Raw genomic sequence first — 24,638 nt, 5'->3', positions numbered from 1 at the left:
TTACAGTGTGTTGATATAAACTTGTCTTACTACGCTACCTACCTTCCCATGAATCACTCCCGAGCAACTCAGAAGCTCCGTCGGCGCAGCCCGGATCGATGAGTTGTTCATGTTCATCCATGTGCCCAGTTGACATTGAACTACAACGATATACTAATTAAAGAAGCTGTACACATGTATAGCAGCCGAAGCAACAATTCGTGCCTGGTACATTCCTCGAACTACCTCACAGAGCCCATCTATAAGTAGACGGCCGCAACAGCGTCAGGAGGCACAGAGGCCGAAGCGCAGGCAGTTTCAAGCACCGAACCTGCAGACATGGCAAACCTCGCCGTTGCCATCTTGCTTGCATCGCTCGGAGCCGTGGCTACTGCTCAAAAAACCTCCGCGCCGGCCGCAATGCCAGCCTACCAAGGCTCCTACCCAAGCTACGCTAGTCCGCCGGTAGCCGAAATGCCAGCCTATCAAGGTTCCTATCCAAGCCACATTAGCTCCCCAGCTGCTAGCCCGAGCTACACCTTCCCGGCACCAAGCCCGCCAAGCATGGCCGCACCTACTGCTAGTCCACCGAGCCCGACCCCTTCTCCGTCTGCGGGACGACGGAGGCTGCGTGTCGGCTTCTACAGGCGCTCGTGCCCACGGGCGGAGAACATCGTCAGGGAGGCCGTGAGGAACGCCACGTCCAAGAACCCTGGCCTGGGCGCTGGGATAATTCGGATGCACTTCCACGACTGCTTCGTCCAGGTACAGTTAAAATTTTGAAAATCCATCCATGCATGTGGTAATACTGCAGAATATCTGTCATGTGCATGTGATTAGTACGCAAGGCATAAAACCTCGTGAATGTTTTCTTAAAGAAATGTTAATGGTGATTGCTAAAATCGTATTGCTGGATAGAATACTGCTAGTGGTAAGCATGCTCCGATTAATTCAGATGTCAGATAAATATTTTATTTCTTCTTGGTATGTACAGACATGTTTCTAGCATTTTGTCGGTGTGATGCCAGGTGTTGATTAACATGTGTGTGCGCGCCCGACGTTTTCTTACAGGGTTGCGACGCTTCCGTCCTGCTCGACCCGACAGCGGCCAACCCGCAGCCGGAGAAGCTCAGCCCACCCAACTTCCCAAGCCTGCGTGGCTTCGAAGTGATCGACGCTGCCAAGGAGGCGCTCGAGAAGGTTTGCCCCGGGAGGGTCTCCTGCGCCGACATTATCGCCTTTGCCGCCCGAGACGCTTCCTTCTTCCTCAGCCGTGCAAGGATCAACTTTAGGATGCCGGCAGGGCGCCTGGACGGGCGCGTGTCCCTCTCCAGTGAGGCGCTCGATTTCCTTCCGCCACCGTTCTTCAACCTCTCGCAGCTCGTCGACAATTTCAGGGCCAAGAACCTCGACGAGGATGACCTCGTGGTGCTCTCCGGCGCGCACACCATCGGCGTGTCCCACTGCTCGTCCTTCACCGACCGCCTCCCGCCGAACCCCTCGGACATGAACCCGGCATTCGCCACCCTGCTGCAGAGCAAGTGTCCGGTGAGTCCCAACTTCACGAACGACCCAACAGTGGTGCAGGACATTGTGACGCCTAACCGGTTGGACACCCGGTACTACACCAATGTGCTCAAGCGCAACGTGCTCTTCACCTCCGACGCGGCACTCTTGTCGTCCCGGAGGACAGCCAGGAAGGTGGTGGAGAACGCACTTATCCCAAGGAGGTGGGAGAGCAAGTTCGCCAGGGCGATGGTGAAGATGGCGGCCATCGAGCTCAAGACCGCTGCAAATGGGGAGATCAGGAAGATGTGCAGGGTCGTCAACAACTAGGATTGCCAGCCACTTGTAGTTAAAACCAAGCGTGCACACTGTTTAGGTTTTCCCACCAGTTTATTTTGGAGCATCCGTCCTTGTTGATTCCCTGCATTTTGGTTCCTTGGTTAAGTTATAAGTAGAAGCATGTTATTGTTCCATTCTTTGGTTAAATTAAATAGCTGGCTCAATTATACTTGATCATATTACTTCTCAAATGAAGTTTGTTTTTTAGCTCATCATGTTACCGATTTTGCTCTGTGTTTTAATTTCATGGTCACTCATGAATCTTGACCATGCGCATCACACTCCACGCCGAGACCTGTACTACTTTCCACACAATCTCTCTTGTTTCTCACACAAAACCCAATACGCTCTGTACACTCAATGCATAATCCGGCTGTAAACTATTCGCAGATGTATCACCTTGATACAACGTATTGAAACTGAAAAAAGTACCAACTCACCTTGATGCCAGGTCTTGAAAGTTGTCATAAAAAACGTTCTATTTGCTATGAGCAAACTTCGAATGTTTGGGATTTATCGGGGTCTTTTCTTTATTACTTTTGCATTTTTTAAATTTCTTTATAGTTTTGCAATACACGGTGACCTTTTTTTTAATATAGAGTGAACATTTTTTAAATACCCACTGAACTTTTTTAGTATACGGTGAACATTTTCTGAATACATACCGAACATTTTATTAATATACGATGAACATCTTTGATAAATTGAAAAATTATTCATATAGGATGAACTTTTTTAATAATATGATGAACATTTTTTAGTTTTTTAGTACACATTGATTTTTTTTAATATACACTGAACTTTTTGTAATATACTAAACTTTTTCATAAAACACATAGTAAACAATTTCTAATAGTTTTAATAGGGTTATAAAATATCTATCTCCGAAAAGTCAACGTCCTTTTTTGGTGAAAACCTAAATAAAAAACCAAAGAGAAAAAATATATATAACTGCTCATAGGGCAAAGTGGGCTTCAGAGGCCACCCCTCCATAAAAAACCAGATACCAAAGCACGGCTCGACAAAAACAGAAAGTGCCATGGTAGTTGATGCACGGAGGCGAGAGCTCCTATTTGCCGCCCTTGGTCGGCAAATTGTTGAGCCTTTGCCGAAGGCATATATGTGAGTGGGCCCGCCCATTTGGACCCAATAGTGGTGCAGGACATTGTGACGCCCAACCGGTTGGACACTCGGTACTACACCAATGTGCTCAAATGCAACGTGCTCTTCACCTCCAATGCGGCACCCTTGTTGTCCAGGAGGACAGCCAGGAAGGTGGTGAAGAACACACTTATCCCAAGGAGGTGGGAGAGCAAGTTCGCCAGGCCCATGATAAAGATGGCGGCCATCGAGCTCAAGACCAATGCCAATGCGGAGATCAGGAAGATTTGCAGGGTCGTCAACAACTAGGATTAGCAGCTTTGTACTCCCTTCGTTTCTTTTTTACTCCGCATAAAAGATTTGTCTAAAGTCAAAAAAATTAAGTTTGACCAGATTTATATAGTTTTGCAACATACGGTGAACATTTTTACCACTATATGATGAACATTTATAAAAATAGACAATGAACATTTTTAGTATATGGTAAACATTTTTCAAATACATATCAAACTTTTTTTGTTAATATATGATGAAATTTTTGTTATTAAATTGAAAAGTAATAATATAGGATGAACTTCTTAATTATATGAAGAATTTTTTAAAATACACGATTAAGATTTTTTAAATATATGTGAACTTTTTAATATACACTATTTTTTAATAAAACACATACTAAACGATTTTATAAGATATGTTTTATTATTTTTAATAGCTTTTCAAAATGAATAACTCCTGAAAAACATCTTCCTTTTTGTGAAAAGTCGACTAAAACCCCGAAGAGAACAAAATAAAAAATCGCTCACGGGACAAAGTGGACCGGGCCATTTAGGTTGACTTCGGTATTGGGAATACGCTCGGATCTTCTCCAGTCACGGGACAAAGTCGACTCATGCCTCTTGACAGATTCAGAGTTGAAAAGGTGCTTCAAGATCAAGTCTGAATACGCTCAGATCTTCTCCACTGTAGTGCGAATCGGTGGTGCTCTTTTGGCATTTAGGGTATCGATGCCTGGATGTTGTTCGGCGGCCACACCCCCATACAATCCACCCTACGTGCAAAAAGGTCCAACAAAGTAATGCATCCGACCAAAAAGGCTGAACCTGATGTCCATGTGTATAGTGTGGCCGAAGACCCTTGGCGGCCAAAATTGGTTTTTTGTTGGCTTTTCTCTTAAGAAGGAACGGAAGTTTCAAGCAAAATGTTTCATTCGGATTTGAACAATGCCAGGCCCAATTGGATATGTAAAACATCTAGCACTACAATGCTATGGCAAATCTCACCTAAGTACAAATCAAACAACAAAGATGTATTGATACATCTTTTTGAGAAAGGCAGTGCAGGCCAGACAAACAGATATACAGCAGGCAGGAGAAAAATAATCAACAAATAAAACAGGATCTTCCCTTCAAAAAAGCAACCCGAGCAAAGAAGAACCCACGGATGGGAAACAATTCTTTACATCCAATCGAAAATGGGACAAAATGAGATCAAAATGTAGCTTTACAACCAATCGAAAATGGGATAAAATGGGATCAAGTAGTAGTAGCTTTTGCGTATGTGCATTGCCAGCTAGTTGACGAGGCGGCAGTTCTTCCTGATCTCGCCGACGCCGCTGCCCTTGATTTCGATGTTGGCCATCTTCACCATCGCTTTGGCGAACTTCTTCTCCCACGACGCCAGGAACCTGGCGTTGGCGCGCACCATCCTCCCCGTGTCCTGCGAGGACAGCAGCGCGGCGTCGGACGTGAAGAGCACCCTGCGCGCGAGCACGTTCTTGTAGAACTGGTTGTCGAGCTTCCTGGGCGTCACGAAGTCCTGCACCACCGTGGGGTCGTTGGCGGCGGTGGGGCTGGCTGGGCACCGGCGGCGCAGGAGGCTGGCGAGCGGCGCGCCGATGTCGGACTGGGTGGCGAGGCGGTCGGGGACGAAGGAGGAGCAGTGGGAGCGGCCGATGGAGTGCGCCCCGGAGAGCACGACCATGTCCTCGGCGGAGAGGCCCTTGGCGGCGAAGCCGGAGACGAGGGTGCTGAGGTTGGAGGTCGGGCCGGGCAGGAAGAGGAGCGTGTCGTTGGCGATGGACCTGCGGCCGTCGAGGCGGCCGGCGGGGACGTGGAAGCTGACCCTGGCGTGGCTGAGGAGGTAGGACGCGTCGCGGGCCGCGAAGGCGACGACGTCGGCGCAGGAGACGACGCCGGGGCAGGCGCGCTCGAGGGCGGCCTTGGCGGCGTCGATGACCTCGAAGCCCCGGAGGCTGGGGTTGTTGGGCGCGCCCAGCTTCTCCGGCTGCGGGTTGGCCGGCGTCGGGTCCAGCAGCACGGAGGCGTCGCAGCCCTCGACGAAGCAGTCGTGGAAGAGCATGCGGATGATGCCGGCGCCGGAGCCGGCGTCGGCGCGCACGGCCTTCTTCACCTCGGCGCGCACGAGCGCCTCGGCCTTCGGGCACGTGCTTCGGTAGTAGCCCATCTCCAGGCCATGGCACGCCGCGGCTAGGAGCATGGCGCATGAGATCAGAATGGCAAGCTTAGCCATGGCTCCTAGCTAGTTTAGCTGATGGACCTGTGAGTGTAGGTGGAGATGGACCTCGAGAAGTGGCTGTGTGGACTGCTCATATGTGCAGATCCTATTTATAGATGGGAGGAAGTGAGCGAGAAAGAGATATTCCATACGTAGAACATGGTTCCATGCCACCTCATAGATAAACCACTTGAGAGGGATCAAATGATTTTGTTAGTTGAGGGATTAAGTTGTTTGGTTTTAGGTCGTTTTGCTTGTTTAATTTTCTTTCATGCATTGCCCTGGGAAAGCCAATAGAGCTGCTCATGAACTTGCTAAAAGAAGGCTGCGGGGAACCACCGAACCATGATGTTATCTGCCAGCATGATCCCCCAACCTTATTAATTGCTACGAAAATCCTACATCTACGAAGAGCTACGCGCCATTTACTTGAACTACCTAACAACTACCCCCCCCCCCCCCCCCAATTTTCAAGGGGTGGGCCCGTCCTCCCCTTATCTCCAATCGTATTCATTCACCTGGTTCGTTACGTTAATTACGTAGAACTTTTTACGTAGCTCTAGCATTGCTCTAATTGCTACCCTTGTGGATAACTATTTTTACCGAATAATACACACCGACATTATGGCTTTCCCCAAGAAAAAGGTTGTTCGGTTTTAGAACTGAGTGACCAAAAATTATCAGCGGTTAAATTAAGGGAGAGAAATGTTTAATTTCGCTTAACTTAAAGGCCAAAAATACTACCAACTAACTCATGTGATAAGGGAACCACGTCCCAGGCTCTGAGCCCCCTCCCCCCCCCCCCCCCCCCCCCCCGCGCCGCTGGCCGCTCCGGCCGCGGCGGCCACCCAAAATCCGAGGCGCCTTTACTGCGCTCGCCGCCCATCCGGGTCTCCGCGGAGGCCATGCTGCGCTGCTCCACCCCGGTGCGGGATCTAGCTTCGCCTACAGGAAGCCTTGAAGGGAGCTCTCCAGAAAAGGGGGAGATCCATTCCCCGACCAGTGGTCCGTCCCAGGTGCCGGCGACCCCGTCCCCCCCTTCGCCGCGCGGTCTGAGGAGCCCTCCCCGCTCCCCTCGCAGATCTGGCGCCTGCGACCCCGAGGCTGGCTTCGGACCGGAGGACGGGGACGCGCCACCCCCGCCCGAGCGCCCCCGTCTCAAGTCCATTGTGGCACGTGATTCCTCCTTGCCATTTCCGGCCAGCGACGATATTGAAGAGGGCTGGACGCTCCATCAATCCCGCAAAAACAAGAGGGCCAATAGAGATCCGATGGGCTCCAGCCAGCTCCAGAGCCACCGACGCCGACGCTCCATCCCCGGCCGGCTCTCCTCTAAGGGCAGGGAGGCCTTTTTAAGTAGATTCAAAGGCCTCTGCTTCCGCTGTCTTAGTTCTGAACATCGTAGAATCGACTGCCACGACCCACTGCGCTGCATTATCTGCGAACTCCAAGGCCACTACGGACGTGACTGCCCTGCAAATCCCCGCAACAAGGCTGCACGCAAGCAGGGCGTGCGTCCGTGCGCCCAGCACCGTCCGGTCCGCGAGCGCCTGATCTTCCCGCCGTCCCCGACCCTGCGGCCAGCCTATCCGGTCGACGAGCGCCTCGCCATGGAGCCTGCACCCCTCATTGACCACAACCGCCGCCCCCGCAACAGCCACCAGGTCATCGCGTCCTCGCCAGCCATCGAGCACCAGACGTTCCTGCTCCTCGAGCATGCCGTGGTCGTCACGGCGGTGGGCACCACGACGCATGCCGCCAGTCCGCTGTCCATCGGCCGCGCGCTCGAGAAGGAGTTCAAGATCCCACCACACCTTCTGCGCGTCACCAACCACGACCCCGAGGACTTCTTCGTCTTCTTCACCATGCCGGCGCACAAGGATCTCGCTGTGCGGCAGGGCTCGCTGTCGGTGGATGGCGTGCCCTTCCTGCTGGAGCCCTGGCGTGAGGACGCGCATGCTGTCCGCCTCAAGTGGATGCTGCATGTGCGTGTGGTCATCGAGAAGCTCCCCATGAACCTCTAGACACTCGAGGGGGCGGGGAAGCCATTGGTGACAAGGTGATCGTCGACCGCTTGGACAGCCGGACGCACGAGCGTGTCGACACCAAGCTCTTCGCATGTTGGGTCTGGTGCTGGGACACTGCCCATATCCCCACTAGACGCACCATTTGGAAGCACGCCAGGGGGCGGGCCGCATCGATGAGATGCTGGGCCACTCCCCTCCGAGTCACGCGGTGGCTCCTCCACCTGAGCTGCTGCAGTTCGACTTGCTCCTTCATCTGGACCGTGTCGAGGACTGGACGCCGCTCTCGCTGCGATCCTCGCGCTCCCCGTAGAGTGGCATCCCCTCGGAAGACGACGAGCCCGATGAGCGCCCATACCCCCGCACCGAGCCGGGCGTGTGGACTGTGCGGGTGGAGGACGGCAGGCCGGCGATTGCGCCTGCGCCTACCATGCGCCCGCAGCCCCACATGGCATCCACGGGCTGCCGGGGCATGCCCTCTAGCGGTGGGGGGTGCGACCGCGACCGCGACGACCAAAGATACCAGCGACGCACCTGGAAGGACACCCTCCTCGGCCTGGGACGGGCAAATGCTCCCCCCACCCCCACCCCCCGGCCAAGGAACGGCAGCGCAGCCGGACCCCGATCTCCCGCCATCGGCAAGGTGCGCCACGCGGAAGACACATGTGCAGCGACAAAACTCTGCCCCACGCCCCTGGCAAGATCAAGGAACCGGCAATGCGCGTGGCTTCGACGCGCCCATCAAAGCCAAAGGAAAAGGAGACCGCGCCGAGCAGGCGACTCCACGACGGTGAAGCTGTTGGGGAACGTAGTAATTTCAAAAAATTTCCTACGCACACGCAAGATCATGGTGATGCATAGAAACGAGGGGAGAGCGTGATCTATGTACCCTTGTAGACCGACAGCGGAAGCGTTAGCACAACGCGATTGATGTAGTCGTACGTCTTCACGGCCCGACTGATCAAGCACCGAAACTACGGCACCTCCGAGTTCTAGCACACGTTCAGCTTGATGACGATCCCCGGACTCCGATCCAGCAAAGTGTCGGGGAAGAGTTCCGTCAGCACGACGGCGTGGTGACGATCTTGATGTACTACCGTCGCAGGGCTTCGCCTAAGCACCGCTACAATATTATCGAGGATTATGGTGGAAGGGGGCACCGCACACGGCTAAGAATATGATCACGTGGATCAACTTGTGTGTGTAGGGGTGCCCCCTGCCCCCGTATATAAAGGAGCAAGGGGAGGTGCGGCCGGCCAGGAGGAGGGCGCGCCAGAAGGAGTCCTACTCCCACCGGGAGTAGGATTCCCCCCCTTTCCTAGTTGGAATAGGATTCGGGAGGGGGGAAAGAGGAGAGAGAGAAGAAAGGGGGGCGCCGCCCCCCTCTCCTTGTCCTATTCGGACTAGGGGGAGGGATGCGCGGCCCAGCCCTGGCCACCTCTCCTCTCTTCCACTAAAGCCCACTAAGGCCCATATACCTCCCGGGGGGTCCGGTAACCTCCCGGTAATCCGGTAAAATCCCGATTTCACCCGGAACACTTCCGATATCCAAATATAGGCTTCCAATATATCAATCTTTATGTCTCGACCATTTTGAGACTCCTCGTCACGTCCGTGATTACATCCGGGACTCCGAACTAACTTCGGTACATCAAAACTCATAAACTCATAATATAACTGTCATCGAAACCTTAAGCGTGCGGACCCTACGGGTTTGAGAACAATGTAGACATGACCGAGACACTTCTCTGGTCAATAACCAATAGCGGAACCTGGATGCTCATATTGTCTCCTACATATTCTACGAAGATCTTTATCGATCAGACCGCATAACAACATACGTTGTACCCTTTGTCATCGGTATGTTACTTGCCTGAGATTCGATCGTCGGTATCTCAATACCTAGTTCAATCTCGTTACCGGCAAGTCTCTTTACTCGTTTCGTAATACATCATCTCGCAACTAACTCATTAGTTGTAATGCTTGCAAGGCTTATGTGATGTGCATTACCGAGAGGGCCCAGAGATACCTCTCCAACAATCGGAGTGACAAATCCTAATCTCGAAATACGCCAACCCAACATTTACCTTTGGAGACACCTGTAGAGCTCCTTTATAATCACCCAGTTACGTTGTGACATTTGGTAGCGCACAAAGTGTTCCTCCGGTAAACGGGAGTTGCATAATCTCATAGTCATAGGAACATGTATAAGTCATGAAGAAAGCAATAGCAACATACTAAACGATCGGGTGCTAAGCTAATGGAATGGGTCATGTCAATCACATCATTCTCCTAATGATGTGATGTCATTAATCAAATGACAACACATGTCTATGGTTAGGAAACATAACCATCTTCGATCAACGAGCTAGTCAAGTAGAGGCATACTAGTGACGTTTGGTTTGTCTATGTATTCACACAAGTATTATGTTTCCGGATAATACAATTCTAGCATGAATAATAAACATTTATCATGATATAAGGAAATAAAATAATAACATTATTATTGCCTCTAGGGCATATTTCCTTCAAAAGCCACAAGCAACATCGTCTTCCTCCTCGCCCGCCTCGCCAGCTCGCCAAGCGCACTGCACCGGCCCCTGGCGCAGACCCGGTGGCCGAGTTCTTCGAGGGAGCCCAAGACACCCTGCCTCCCCCGCCTCCCCGCGCCGACGCCCAGGCTCCGGTGATCGACTAGATGATAGCCGCCAAGCTGGCCAAGCCGCTCTTCGACGCTGATGAAGGGGGGGACAGCAGTGACTCCCTGGACCTGGGGCCTGCTCTCTCCCTAGCACGCCACACCCCCAGACGGCAGCCACGCATGCGGTGCAGTTAGGAGAAGTCACCCAGAAGGTCACAGAGATGCAGCTCCAGGGCGATGCCGCAAACGCAGTGTCGCCCCTCTTCGCGCCCTTGCCCCAAGCGGCGATCGGCCGGCCAGAGACAAGACACCCCGCAAGAGCAGGATGGTACCCAAGCCGACTCGACAGAGCCTCAGGCAAGCCAACAATCCATCACCAGTGCCAGTCTCCCAGAGGGCGACGCTGCGTCTGGTGCACGGGCTTGGGATCCTTGGCCCAAAAGAGAAGATGACGGCCCAGGCAGCGGAGGCCCTCATCCGCCGCTTCGACGAACCGCTGACGGACTCCGACATTGCTGCCATAGCGAAGCTCACCCGCCTCGACCCCAGAGCGCTCAAGGAAATTGCCGGCGTCAACGACCACGTAGATGAGGCCCCGGGGCCCTCTCTTACCCCATGTTAGTTGCCTCCCGTAGCTCTCCTCGTCGACGATGACCAGCATGGTGCTGGAGTAGCGTAGGTTCCTTCATGTGTCAAGATTGCTGTAACCGTAGAGTGGGTAGGAGGATAGTTGTTTACCGGCGGGGTTTTGGGCCTATTGGTGGCCGCCGGCAACCCCAGGACAGTCCGGATGTGTTCCTGTATTTCCTTTCAACGAATGACAGTCGTCGACAACATGGCCGGTTCCGCCTCTCTGTAGTTAGCACGATGAGTGACTATTGGTTTACCCATGAATGACTCTAACTGCCCCGTCATGAGTTGGAATGTCCGAGGCCTAAACACACCGGCGCGCCGTGTAGTCATTTGCGGCACTGCCAACACACACAAGCTTGCAATCCTATGCCTTCAGGAGACTAAGATAGATTTCTGGTCGGCGACCCTAGCTAGAGAGGTAGGAGGTGCAAGGCTTGACGATTGTGTCGTCCTCCAAGCGATGGGGACGCGTGGAGGGATCGCAATCTTCTGGAACTCGGCTCTTGTCTCTGTCCAATCTCAAGCTATAGGTCAATTCTCAATCACCGCCAGAGTAACGCTTGCAAACTCCGCGACTTCCTACTGGCTGACCACGGTTTATGGGCCTGCTGACGAGGGATGGAAGGATGACTTCCTCGCCGATCTTGCAAGCGTAGCGCCCCCACCTGGCGAAGCGTGGTTGATCAATGGAGATTTCAATATCATCTACGAGGCTAGGGATAAAAGCAACAGTAACATAAATCGCCGGATCATGGGAAAGTTCAGAGCAGCCATAGATGCAGCTGGTTTGCGTGAAATCAAATGCAAAAATCGTCGACTCACTTGGAGCAACAAACAACTAGTCCCGACACTAGTTAGCATAGATAAATTCTTATGCACCATCGCCTGGGAGAGCCTGTTCCCGACCTACCTCCTCCACGCAGCCTCCACATCTTGCTCCGATCACTGCCCCCTACTTCTGGCACCAACTGCAGCCCCTCGACAGCTAGCTCGGTTCAGATTTGAAGCGTTCTGGCCTAGGCATCCCCACTTCCATGAAACCGTAGAGCGGGCATGGAATCGCCCCACGCCGGCGCGTTGCGCTTTCGCCAGGCTAAACATCAAGATGGCCCAGGTGGCCAAAGACTTGAAGATCTGGAGTGAATCGCTTTTCAGTGATGCCAAGATGCAACTGCACCTCGCCACCGAAATCGTACTGTGCCTTGATGTAGCACAAGAAAAAAGGGCACTCTCAGATATGGAATTCCACCTTCGCAAAACCCTCAAGCTGCGCATTCTAGGGCTGGCCGCAATCGAGAGGGCAAGAAAATGACAAGCCTCTCGAGTTACATGGCTGCCTGCCGGAGATGCCCCGGCCGCCTTCTTTCATGCAAAGATCAACTCTAGAAATAGGAAGAAGTTCATCCACACCCTACATGGGCCTACAGGTGTGACCACATCTCAGGAGGATAAGGAAGCGCTGATCTATGATCATTTTAACTCCTTGCTGGGGACGTCGGCCTGTCGAGACACCACCATCCACTAGAACTCCCTCAACCTACCTCACCTGCAAGGGGGTGGCCTAGATAACCCTTTCAGCAAAGAAGAAGTATGGCTCGCGATCAAATCCTCTCCAGCTGAGCGTGCACCAGGACCGGATGGCTTCTCGGGCATTTTCTTCAGAAGCTGCTGGACTGTCATCAAGGATGACATCATGGCAGCTTTTAGCCAATTCTACAACCTAGTTGGTACAAATTTTGCATCCATCAACACGGCCCTGGTGGCCCTGATCCCAAAGAAGGATGGGGCCTCCTCCATTGCGGATTTTCGACCCATCAGCTCAATCCACTCCATCGCCAAGCTTATTGCAAAGGTGCTCTCAATGCGACTGGCCACGGTGATCCATACGCTAGTCTCCCCAGCGCAATCGGCCTTTCTCTGGACCAAGTGCATCCATGATAGCTTCCTCTACGTCCAGAATTGTGTCAAGGCACTCCATAGAAAGAAAACCCCGGCCCTGCTACTAAAACTGGACATTGCCAAGGCATTCGACAATGTATCATGGGAATACATATTAGAGCTGCTGCAAAAGCTAGGTTTTAGCGCTAGATGGAGAGATTGGATTGCCCTCCTGCTCTCTACCTCATCATCGCCCTTCCTGCTAAATGGCATCCCCGGCCGACGAATCCTCCACCGTCGAGGACTGCGACAAGGCAACCCCCTTTCGCCGTTTCTATTCATCCTAGCAATCGACCCCCTGCATCACATTCTACGGGAGGCCACCCAGCAGCAACTAATTGCGCCTATACCAGGAAGGGAACTAAAACTTCGTATTAGTCTCTACGCTGACGACGCGGTCATCTTCGCCAACCCAGTGCAACACGAGGTAGATGCACTCCTAGCCATCCTCCAAGACTTCGGAAAATCGACGGGCCTGCATATAAACCCTTCAAAATCGTCGGCCCTCCCCATTAGATGCGAGAATATTGACCTACCGACTGTGCTACACAATTTTGGAGGCAAGCTAGGACAGTTTCCCACTACATACCTTGGGCTCCCGATCACCATCACCCGGCTGAGACTGGCAAACCTACAGTTCATCCTAGATAGAATCAAAGCCAGGCTGGCTGGCTGGAAGGGCAAGCTACTTCCCATTGCAAGTAGGAGAGTGCTCGTTCGAAGTGTTCTCAGCACCATGCCAATTCCAAAGAAACTACTGAAAGAAATTGACAAGTGCAGACGCCGGTTCCTATGGAAACAGGATGACGAGCTGACGGGGGCCAGCTGCAAAGTAAGCTGGCCCGTGGTGTGTGCGCCAACCTCCAGGGGGCCTGGGCATCCTGGACCTGGACAGTTTCAGCCGTGCCTTGCGACTGCGATGGCTCTGGATCTCCTGGGCTGATCCGGACCGCCCATGGGTGGGCACGACATCACCATGCAACGGGGAAGACAAAGCTCTGTTTGCGGCTGCGACGACGGTAACAGTTGGGGATGGTTCAACGGCCCTGTTCTCGCACTCCTCTTGGATTGGCCCAATCACGCTGGCCACTGCCTACCCAGCCCTCCTCAACCACTCCAAGCGCAAAAACTGGACAGTTCGAGAAGCTCTTAGAAACGACACTTGGATTGAAGACCTGAGACATGGAGACACACAGCCGCTGCTGCAGCAGTTCGTCCAGCTCAACCGCTTGATCATCGCCGCTGCCCCGGAGCTCCGGGAGGGAGAGAGGGATACAATTCGATGGAACCATGAGGCAACAGGCAAATACACATCAAAGTCAGCATATGCCATGCAGTTCCAGGGACGGATCCTATCAGTTTTGGATGAGCTCGTTTGGAAAAAATGGGCACCAGGAAACATCAAATTCTTTGCTTGGCTATTACTAAAAGATCGCCTCTGGACAAATGATCGTCTCCAGCGGCGCGGTTGGCTAAACAACTATTTCTGCCAGTTTTGTGTCCGCAACCTGGAGTCGACCCACCACTTGTTCTGGTCATGCCAAACAGCGCTTGAGGTCTGGGGCTTGGTGGGATCCAGAGAAGGATGTCGGCAGCTAGCTCCACATCATTCATGGCAAAATTCCAACTCTACAGCGATCATGCAACGGATGATCAGCAAGACCCCGCCGGCCAAATGGAAGGGCGCCAGCACGATCATGCTTTTGACATGCTGGGAGATATGGAACGAGCGAAACAGCTGCATTTTCAGAGGCAAGCAGCCGGCAGCAAGGGACATCGCCAAGGCCATCGAAGATTCAGTGCATCTTTGGCGGCAGGCGGGCGCAGCATGCTTGGAGAGACCCTTCTGGGATCCGCCATGAGATATAGGCCATTGTTTTTTTTTCACTTTTTCGGTCAGCAAAGCCTAGACCGAAGCTGAGCTTGTTGTAATCTTTTCTGTACTGGTCTTAGGACCTTCCAACACACCTTTGTATTTTCCCACTGCTTTCTGCTAATGATATGAAAAGCCAGTGATTGCTGGATCTTTCAAAAAAAAACTCATGTGATAATCAGTAAATAGATGAATGGTCTATCCTTGATTGCAAAAATGCAAAAGATGCAAATCCTGTTCTGTTCTAATACTTTTACCTAGAGTTGTATTTACTTAATTGCAATAGCTACAAGGTGGAAGCCGCGTGGTCTGGACGTTGAAGAAGGCACCTTGTTATTTTCCATCGGACGGACGGAAACCAATCGACTGACCCAAGTGAAATTTTCAGTCGACTGGTCTCTAGCCAGTCCCTTGCTTTTTTTTCATTGTTTTTGAGATAGCTCACCATCCACGCCAAATGGTAGTCCCTTACTTAATAGTTTGTCTAAAAAAAAGCTTAATAGTTCACCCCTCAAGACCATTGATGAATGTGAATATTTGGTGCGGTACAATATTTCTAACATCCGTAGTATTTCCAGATTACATGCCCGTTTCAGCACGATGGGGGTTCTTCAGTAATGTTACACTTTTACGGTTTGAATGTTAGAGACCAATGTGGTATAAATTGGTTGAAAATCAATGGGGCACACCGTGAAATTAGGGGTATTAGTGGGTTGTTAGTGAAAATAATGCATGTAAGTTTTATTCCGTAAGCCATGGTCATAGGTTTAACATTTTGGGTGGTTCTCCTGCCCTTTCAAGGTTTGGTGACGAACTAATTAATATAAATCAATAGGCACATGAAAACCTATTGTAGCACATATATATGCATCTAATTCGTTACACATGGAGAAACATGTCATCAATGTGTTTGCTCCAATGGGAAATGACAAGATAATTCGAATGTGCATCTCGGTTATCTTCTATATTAACTAAAAATATATCTTTATAAAAGTATACATATGTTTAGTTTGAATGATACGCATGCTTGATGATATTGTGGGCTCCCAAAATTGTTTTCTTTACATCTTTTATATGACATCTTCTATCTTATTCTGAATTCTTTACACATGGAGAAACTTGTCATCAATGTTTTTCTTCAGTGAGTAATGACAAGGTATTTTCTTTCACTAATTTGGGTATGTTTTAAAAAAAAAGGATTCTGTGAATGTGATCTATCTTCCTTTTTGCCAGGAAGGGACCTATCTTTTATATTATAACTACTAATATATCATCTCCTTTTCATAAACTATAAATAATTTCAGTTTGAATGAGACATGTGCTTGACTATATCGTGGCCTCAGTAAACAGTTCTTTTCTAGATCTTGTATCTGGCAACTTCGATCTTACTCTGAAGAGAGGTACCTAAATAAGCACTCCAGTAGTCATCGACACTTGCTAGCTAGCAGTACCAACCATTAATTATGGCTGCTTTCGCATAATGACAATGCTTCCCATGCATCCTCTTAACAAGGCATTTCTTTTTCGCATCAAAACAACAACAATATACTACTGGTACTCCGCTTTATCCATGCCAGGGCGGCTAATGAGCAACACGACGGTCCAGCACAGCTGCATATATGCATCCATGCACATGTTGGCCTGTATTCTGTATAATAACTCTATCCCTTTATAATTTATCTAAGCAGTTTTCCGCTCTCTTTTCGCCGCTCATGGAGTATGTTCTGGTTGCGCTCTCGCGGGAATGCGAATAAAGCCTACGCTTCCGTATTTTTTGTGGTTGCCGCGTGACGGGAAGGATTAGAGATCTCGAGTGGTAGGTTAGCTTCAACATGTGCACAATGCTCCAACTATGAGAAAGCAGGCTAGGGTTGTTGGGTGCATAATTTTATGCTCTGGAGAGAGGCGGAGGGGAGATGACTGCCACCTACTCTCTCCCACGTCTCGGATCTTGTCGGTTTTGCTAGGCAGTCCCTTGGAAATTTGCTGAATATTGGCAAAGCGTGGATGGTTTGCTTGTAACATATTCTGGGTGCGGCGCTTGTGTTGCCATAAAAGTGATATATGACTATGGTCCTCTCTGTTCAAAAAAAAAACTATGGTCCTCCGTCTGGTACAGCTCATGATGACTTACTTTTTCTTTGAGGGGAGCTCATGAGATGGCTAATGTTAGTTTTTGGGCAAAGCACACGTGAAGCTGATGGCTCGAGGCAAATAGCTTAGCTCAGTACTGCAGAAAATACATCACCAAGAGCATCTCTAACACATCACTATAATTTAGAGGAGGATACGATCGAATATCTTGTAGCGAAGGATATTTGCTCCTCTAAACAAGTGCCGTTTCTAATCAATTCTCTACACATGATTCCCTTTTTTTGTCAAAATAGTTTAATTTGGGATCACCGAGTTAATCTTCACTACTCAATTATTGTGTTAAACGACACTTAATCACATACTTCACCAGTTCTTCGCTAAGAGAGCCGATCCAAAGAAAACTACAAGAAAGATATACACATTTTAATAGAAACACCACTTCCCTAACTGCTCCAACTAGTACCATCAAAACTTTCTCTATCTCTTCATTGCCTACATTGTTGCGTTTCTCTATTGACTTCTCGAGCTTTCACACTTCTTTCTTCTCTGTGTTTTCTCAAACTTCGACATTGCGTCCTATCTATAGTCTCAAACTTCGTGTCCTCTCTAATCTCATCTTTAGCAACTAGTGCACCAACATCTAGCAAATTGTTTGCTATCAATAGATCAATGTACTCTTCTTCCCAATACCAAAACTTACAGCCTTCCTACATACAATTTTGAGCAAACAACGAGTTTCATATTGTGGCAAATCCAAAGAACAAAAGTACAAAACGGAACCCACTCTAGTGCGGCATTTCTGCTCCCGGGCCCATCTGCACCCGCCCTTACGAAAAAAATCAAAACAAATACTACAAAAATTCAAAAAGTCTAAAAAAAATTGTGTGGTAGACAAGTTTATGCGTGAGGTGCGCTCCAAGTTTCAACTCATTTGGACATCTGAGCAACTCTCAGCAAAAAAGACAAATTCAGGGTCTGTAAAAAAGTTTATTGTTCACACACTGTTCTGACCCGATTTGTTTTTTACTGAGAGCTGCTCTGGTATCCAAATAAGTTGAAATTTGGAGCGAATCTCACGCATAAAATTATCTATCACTCAAAAAATGGATTTTTTTGAAGTTTTTTAGTATTTGTTTTAATTTTTTTCTGATCAGGTGCAGATGAGTCTGGCACCAAATTGGGTTTCCGCACCCACTCGGTCTTTCCACAGTTGTAAAAAAACCATCCGAGATTTCTTTTTGGTGTGCTCGAAATGAGGTGTAGCACTAGCAACCATCGGTAATCACACTTGATGATCGGTAGAAGCACGACAACGAGCTGCTGGGCGAGGGCTGAGCCCGGCCGACGAGGAGATGGGGTCGTGCCGATGGTCGGTTGACGGTTGAGATGCGAGCGCCGAGAGGAGGAGGACATACGCGGAGCAGTCAAAGTGGCCTCGGAGTAAACAATATCCTCCACTAACGGTGATAGGGGTTTGGTTGGGTGCCGGTTAGAGAAGGAAAACCGAATTTATCATCCTTTAACACCTTATTGGGGATCAGTAAGAGATGATGTAATGTGCACAAAACCGAGACCTCCTCCCCAGTGCTGGAGGAGCCCCCCCCCCCTCGCGCTAGCACTGATGTAAACGGGCTGCATGGATCAATAGCACTCGCCTCGCTGGGTGGATGATTCCCTGGTGCTCGGTCGGTAGGTAGCCACATAAAAACCATGGGTTCGGGAAAAGAATACAATCTATTTTTTTTAGATAAAAAAATATAATTCAAAATGTACAAGATTTTTTTTAAATGTGAATTTGAGGAAAGTTCATGAATTTTAAAAACATATTTGAAAATTCAAAAAACATGAATTTGAAAAAAAAACATCAATTTGAAAAGTTTCACCAATTTTGAAAAAAACAAATCATAAATTTTAAAAACATTCATGAATTTTAAAATGATTTAACTCTTAAACTGTGCATCCACAAAAATCGATGAGACAGAAGAAAAACCAAAAACCATGAAAACCAATATAACAAAGGGGGGAACCCAAAAAACCATCGCAGTGAGGAAAGTGCCCCACACGCAACATGTGGCGGCACTAGAGCATGCTACATGGTGTGCTAGGGCGCTCTGTGCTAGGATAAGTGCCCCCGCGCGGGGGGGGGGGGGGGGACCCTCCACTAGTTGCTCCTGGTAGGTTTTGAATTTGCTAGAGCAACTCTAGTAGTGTCGCCATATCGGTCCCATCAGTTTAGGGGCCTCGATATGGAGCGTGTGCCATCAACCAACCACTCGCGCGGGAGGGAAGTTTCAGCTCCCCCCTCGCCTTCTGCCATGTTTTTTCGTCGTCGTATGCTCATGTTATATTTACATCAATTATACATTTTTGGGTATGATTTTATACCATTATTATTGGACTACCACATTAACCCAATGCCAAGGTTAGTTCCTGATTTTTTTTAGTGTTTTTGCTATTTGCTGAAAAGGGATCTTCTGCAGTCGAAAAATATCGGGGGAAAATTACGATGATTATTGTTTAACTAGAAGGGACCCAGTGGACATGGACCCGCGTGGATGGGGTCCCTAGGGCCTCCACACAGCCACACCATGCAGGCACTGTCCAGGGATATTTTTATCCAACATAGGTGATAGCAAAATCTTTGGATCGGTCCACCATCTCCTTGGACATAGGCATAGTATCAATCTCATATGACTTTACGGTTGCCAATATGTCACTTTATTTACTTGCTCATTCTATTAGACCGTTAGTTTTTGATGTGTAAATCTTAGCTATGCAAAGGTTGGTACCACTATTTTTTTGTTGCATGCTCTTGATGCTATAATTTGAGTTAATAAAAGTGTCTTCTTTACTTAAAATAAATGGGGTATAATTAAAAGATGTATGAACGTGTGTCCCCACCTTAAATGTGGCCATATGGGCAGTGTCGTGCGGGCTGGTCCATCGACATGGAATTTCGGCCTAGCACAACATGTGATTAAAAGGGTCGGGCCAGCCTTCGGGCCGCCACAGAATAAGATCGGTCCCGAAAGCCAATCCTTAAAGTCGGGCACGACATAACCCTTTTAATTGCAGGTCAACACTGCATGACCCAAGTCCGACACGGCTTGACGCAGTACACAGCCCATCGGACTTGTAACTAGGTTTTTTCTATATTTTTTATTTTTTATATTTTTTTCTTAAATTTATATATTCTTTCTTTTTTAGAAATTACTGCACTGTATTTTTCTCTTATTTTTTGATATTTTTTAGATTTTCTGATTAAAAAAGGCCAGGAAGGCTGAAAAGCAATGCGCGCCGGCCCGCAGCCATGACGTGCCGGGCTGTCCTTTATAACCGGCGTGCCGGCCATTTTACAGGCAGGCCCTTTTACAGCCGGGCACATGCCGGCCATTTTACACCCGGGCCGGCCCATGTGGCCAGGTTTGCCCCGTCTCTCTTCTTCGCCTCTTCTTCTTCCTCCTACTCTTGCTCTAGGTAGGGTTTTGGGTTTTCCCATAGATCTTCTGGGAAAGAAGGATAGAGCGGACGTACGGTTGTTGCTCCATAGCGGGCCCTGCCTTCCGGCGGCGCCGAGATCTGGCCTCCGGCGAACTCGGCCTCGATCGTGGCTCCAATCCCCAGCGACATTAATCGTGCTCGGTTGAGAGAGCACGCCTGCCCGCGCGCGAGCCCGGTGCTACCACCGCAATGTGTCCATCCACGAGGTTTTTTACTGATGAAACAACCCATCCAGCGGCGTATTTGCTTGCTTACTCTGTGTAACTTGCGTGATCCATACATCTGTATGCAATTGATATTTACCCTGTCTATCAGGCAAATGGTTGTTACAGCTTTACATGATTGTCCAAACCAAATGGAGGCTTGTAGCTGAAAGCCCGTGATTTATTTTTGCAAGTTCAACTCTTTCATTGTGCTTCAATTTGAATTGAGTAGCTAGTCATTGATGAGTAGAGAACTGATATGCCTGATGGAGACAGTAGGTTTGAGCCTCACTTAACGAAGCTATTGGGCTGTTCAATATCCATGATTGCTATGCCTGCCTGCCTTGTATTGCCTAACACAAACACAAATTCAATACAAAATATAGAATTAACAAGATATAAACTTTACATGGGTTGCAATCAAATTTACTTGCTTCAGCCAGGAAGAAGAACAAACAGGGGAACTGACATATCAGGCCAATTCGGCACCAATGGAGACGGTGCAGAAAAAGGAGGCTATGGGAACCACTTGTCCTGAGGATAACGGTAAAGATAAAGATGGATCAACCACGGATGAAAAATACGATCCACAGGGACCTCCTTCACCTCCAAGCGATCTCAAATCACTCAAGGAGGTGCAGTAAGTAGCTACCTTTATCGTATTTGTCTACAACCTTGATTATTTTCCGGCTCTTGATGGCGACACATTCTCTCTCACAGTGGCTGAACAAAACAAGTGCCGTACCTGCTAATTCCAGTGCAACATCCACAACCGTCCCGGACCGTACTCCTCAGGTTTGTGTCTTTTTTTCCTATGATACATTTGCAGAAAGACTTATTTGTTCCATTTTGCTTTGTTAATCTTATAACTGATTTCCTTCATCCTTTCTGTTTGTGATTGGGTCAATCTAGTGGGTACCTGATGTCTTCTTCGATATATTACCCACTTGCGGCCAATCCTGAAAAAGGATAGTGTCAGGTCTTTCCTTCGCTTCTTAAATCAGAATGGAAGGGACATGACACTGGGTTACATCATCAAACCAGAAGCTTTAAACGAGCTAGTCATCACTAATGCACTGCGATTTGCCAAACTTGTCTTGGTGGGCAAGAATCCTGAGCTGCATGGGTTCGGGGCCGATCCCAACTGCATGACTCAATTTGGGTTCTTCCCTCTGCACCGAGCTGCTGAAATGTTCTCTGTTGATATGATTGAGTTGCTCTTGCACCATGGCGCGTCGGCCAATTTGCGCACATCCGGTGCTTTAGTCATTGACAACCTACTCCCGGTCCATGTTGCGGTTGAGAACACTTGCCTGCACAAGTACCTGGAGAACGGTCTACATCCTAATCAAGAAAATATGGTTTACAGTCATGCAGATATCAACTATATCCTGAAGCTCATCCATATCCTCTGCCTACCGGAAATGGTTTGTTTCACATCCTTCCTTGCACAAATTACTTGTGTTGCAGCATAACTAAAAAAGTTTCATCTATCTCAAACCACTGATATAGCAATACCTGAGGGTATTACATTCTTACATCTGCACTTTTCAAAGACCAGTTCACTGTGTTGCTTTGTGTATGACATTATTTGGTTACTGATAAGCAACTTATGTTGCCATTAACTTTTCAAAATTAGCTTTCCTTTTAAACTGAGGTAATAATCACCGAGTCTTTCTTCCATGTTCGTTTTTTTTTTTTTGCAGAAGCTCTTCTTGGATACAACTAGGCTGCTAGCCAAACATACAGATAATTTGTTAGATGAGGTCTGCAAATACATAATTGATGGGAAGCTTATCCAGATGGTTGTTTTGCTCCTAGCAACTCAAGAGCAGATCCGTGGTGTATCTTCCAGCAAGAAAGACTGCAATAGTAAGCCAGATGGGTTTGCCATTATCACTAACTGTGTTGTGGGCAAAATTACCGCCATACAATTGGAGATGTGTCAAAAAGGAGTGGAACTGAAGCCACTAGAGGCGAAAAAGAAGCTTTTCGATATGACACTGACGCTTGTTCATGTAATTTCCCAAGCTGGCGAAGCTCTTGATTCTTACATTCGGGATCATGCCAAGGTATCAAACTGTTTGTACTTGCAGTTAAAACATCACCATCCTACTTTCTACTAAATATGTACATATCACTGCATTCATCTGATCGATATAAAAATGCTAGAAATTGCCGATATCAGGCCTATTTATGAGGACCTAACTGTTATCTAGCATTGTGGGATATGAAATGAGAACATTTGCTAGTTTGTTCCTCCTGATACTTTTATGATACTAGATGGCTAGATAAACTACGGTCACTCCCTAAAAGGCTAAAACAAGATATTGTTCAGAGAATAGATGTTCTTAAGGATAAATTTGAGGCAATATGTCTCACCCTTTTGAGCCTGCATGTTGTCTGCTGTCTTCAGTTCAAAAGCGTTAAATATCAACAGATTGCACTTTTTAGAAAAAAAAAGTAGCAAATTATATACATTCATATTTACTCCCTCCGTTCCTAAATATTTGTCTTTCTAGAGATTTCAACAAGTGACTACATACGGAGAAAAATGAGTGAATCTACACTCTAAAATATGTCTATATACATCCGTATGTGGTAGTCCATTTGAAATCTCTAAAAAGACAAATATTTAGGAATGGAGGGAGTATATGCTACTAGTTGCAAAATCAAGTAAATTTTATATTTGTAAACATTTCTTTGCATTTTTTTGCGTTTTTTAATCACCACATTCGTTAATAGGGATTATGTTCTAGACATTGATCTTCACTTTTTATGACCATATCTTAGTAAAACAAATATTAGGGTTAGGAATTTTTATGACAAATCCGATGGTACCATTTTCACCTTCGGGATACTCAAGTATTTACGAATGGAGGTAGTAATTGATTACTACGTGGTCCATCGCAGTTAATTCTTTTTATCATCTCTCGGTATTATTGGTTAAATTATGTTGCTCATTACACAGCCCTACAGCTATGTGGTTACCCGTATTCATACATACAGGAGTACTACCATGGTGAACTATGCTAGAAAATTGTTCCATTCAGAATTGCTTAAAAGGAGAAATCCAAATAGTATCCCAATCCAGAAAATTTGAGAAAGTTCCTATCCTGATTCAGGAAGACGGAAATTGCCGGTTGCTTCTTTTGTATGAGCTTCTTTGTAAACTTATTGGATTTTTAGTAAGAAATAAAATTTCTCGATGATTAATCACAGTGAAACTTTCCTTCTATGTATGTTTCTTTTGTGTTCTTTTTAATTTTGTATAGGAAGCAACAGTCAACTAATTTTCTGTAATAGGATCATGTTGGTTCCTTTATTGGATCCCTAACATTATCATTGTTGAAGCTCATATAATTTGCTTGATGTGCAGCTGGCCGCGTCATTCTATCAGGACCGGGCTCTAACATGGAAGGTGAGGAGAGTTCTGTTTTATCTTTTCACACTGTTCTGTTTTGTTCTATTTTTCTGACAGGAAAGAGAATGCAATTCTATTTCATTCATGATCTGATTTCTATTTTCACACTGTTCCGTTTTCACAAATTGCTTTTCTAAATATCATATGCTATGTCGAATGTCAATAGAATGAGCTACAATTGTGAATGCAGGTGCCCTATATCATTCCAGTGTCCCATGTGGAGGTCCTTGATCGTGTCTCATTGATATTGAAGGATTATGGTCTTTGTTCTGGAGAAGGCATAGATATTGGAAATCTGTACTGTTCTGCACACCTTTTCATTTCTTAGTTGACCATAATTTTGTATACGTATTGATGTTCTTCTGATTATTTCTATTTCTCGAAGCTGTCCCTATGAGAACGTGGTATCCACAGAAGAGCTGCCTCGCAGACTTGGTATGTGGGCGTGCATGCGCATGCTGTGTGTTGATTGAAGTGTTTATTTCAAAATTTGAGAATATGAAGCCTAATTTATTCTGTGATGGAAAACAGCACTGATGGCCAGGATTAAAGCAGACACGGATAAGCCTTGTTTGGAAAATGTAAAGGTGACTGAAATAATTATGGAAATCCCCCTGCCCCTGCCATGTTGCCTTTTTTCGCCATGATTTATTCCCAAACCCTTGTGTGCTATCGGGCGCGTAATAACGTTCTTATATTTATTTGAATGTTGGTTCAAGCGGACACAAAATTGGCATTTTTGCAAGCTCAACTGTTGTGTCCTGAGGACAGTTCTTATTGGCCCTTGCTATTTTCCAACACGCATGCTCTTCTTACCGTCTCCAAGCTTATTATCAGTAACCTAAACTATTTCTCATTTTTCATAGCG

At 47.8% G+C, this 24,638-nt stretch overlaps 2 protein-coding genes and 1 long non-coding RNA gene across 3 annotated transcripts; 2 read left to right on the top strand and 1 right to left on the bottom strand.

The window, feature by feature from the left end:
• The first annotated feature begins 285 nt into the window (after nt 1-285).
• Nucleotides 286-2,036, top strand: LOC125541147 (peroxidase 2-like). The gene is made up of 2 exons (XM_048704617.1): nt 286-744; nt 1,051-2,036. The coding sequence occupies exons 1-2, from the start codon at nt 319-321 to the stop codon at nt 1,813-1,815; spliced, it is 1,191 nt and encodes a 396-aa protein (XP_048560574.1). The 5' UTR covers nt 286-318; the 3' UTR covers nt 1,816-2,036.
• A 2,178-nt stretch (nt 2,037-4,214) lies between these two features.
• LOC125541146 (peroxidase 2-like) lies at nt 4,215-5,518 on the bottom strand. Its single transcript, XM_048704616.1, has one exon. The coding sequence runs from the start codon at nt 5,452-5,454 to the stop codon at nt 4,495-4,497; it is 960 nt and encodes a 319-aa protein (XP_048560573.1). The 5' UTR covers nt 5,455-5,518; the 3' UTR covers nt 4,215-4,494.
• Nucleotides 5,519-22,219: 16,701 nt separating this feature from the next.
• LOC125541145 lies at nt 22,220-24,003 on the top strand. Its single transcript, XR_007297447.1, has 3 exons — nt 22,220-22,418; nt 23,726-23,767; nt 23,961-24,003. It is a non-coding gene; the product is annotated as an uncharacterized LOC125541145 (long non-coding RNA).
• Nucleotides 24,004-24,638: the final 635 nt, after the last annotated feature.

The sequence above is a fragment of the Triticum urartu genome, chromosome 2 (genome assembly GCF_003073215.2).
Source record: "Triticum urartu cultivar G1812 chromosome 2, Tu2.1, whole genome shotgun sequence".
Lineage (NCBI taxonomy): Eukaryota > Viridiplantae > Streptophyta > Magnoliopsida > Poales > Poaceae > Triticum > Triticum urartu.
The sequence above is the reverse complement of the archived record's forward strand: the minus strand, read 5'-3'. Positions and strand labels throughout refer to the sequence as shown.

Bases quoted from the DNA above. Each gene is read 5' to 3' on its own strand.
- LOC125541146 (XM_048704616.1), bottom strand. From the start codon at position 5,454: ATGGCTAAGCTTGCCATTCTGATCTCATGCGCCATGCTCCTAGCCGCG.
- LOC125541147 (XM_048704617.1), top strand. From the start codon at position 319: ATGGCAAACCTCGCCGTTGCCATCTTGCTTGCATCGCTCGGAGCCGTG. The intron at 745-1,050 runs GTACAGTTAAAA...GTTTTCTTACAG, and splicing joins TCCACGACTGCTTCGTCCAG to GGTTGCGACGCTTCCGTCCT.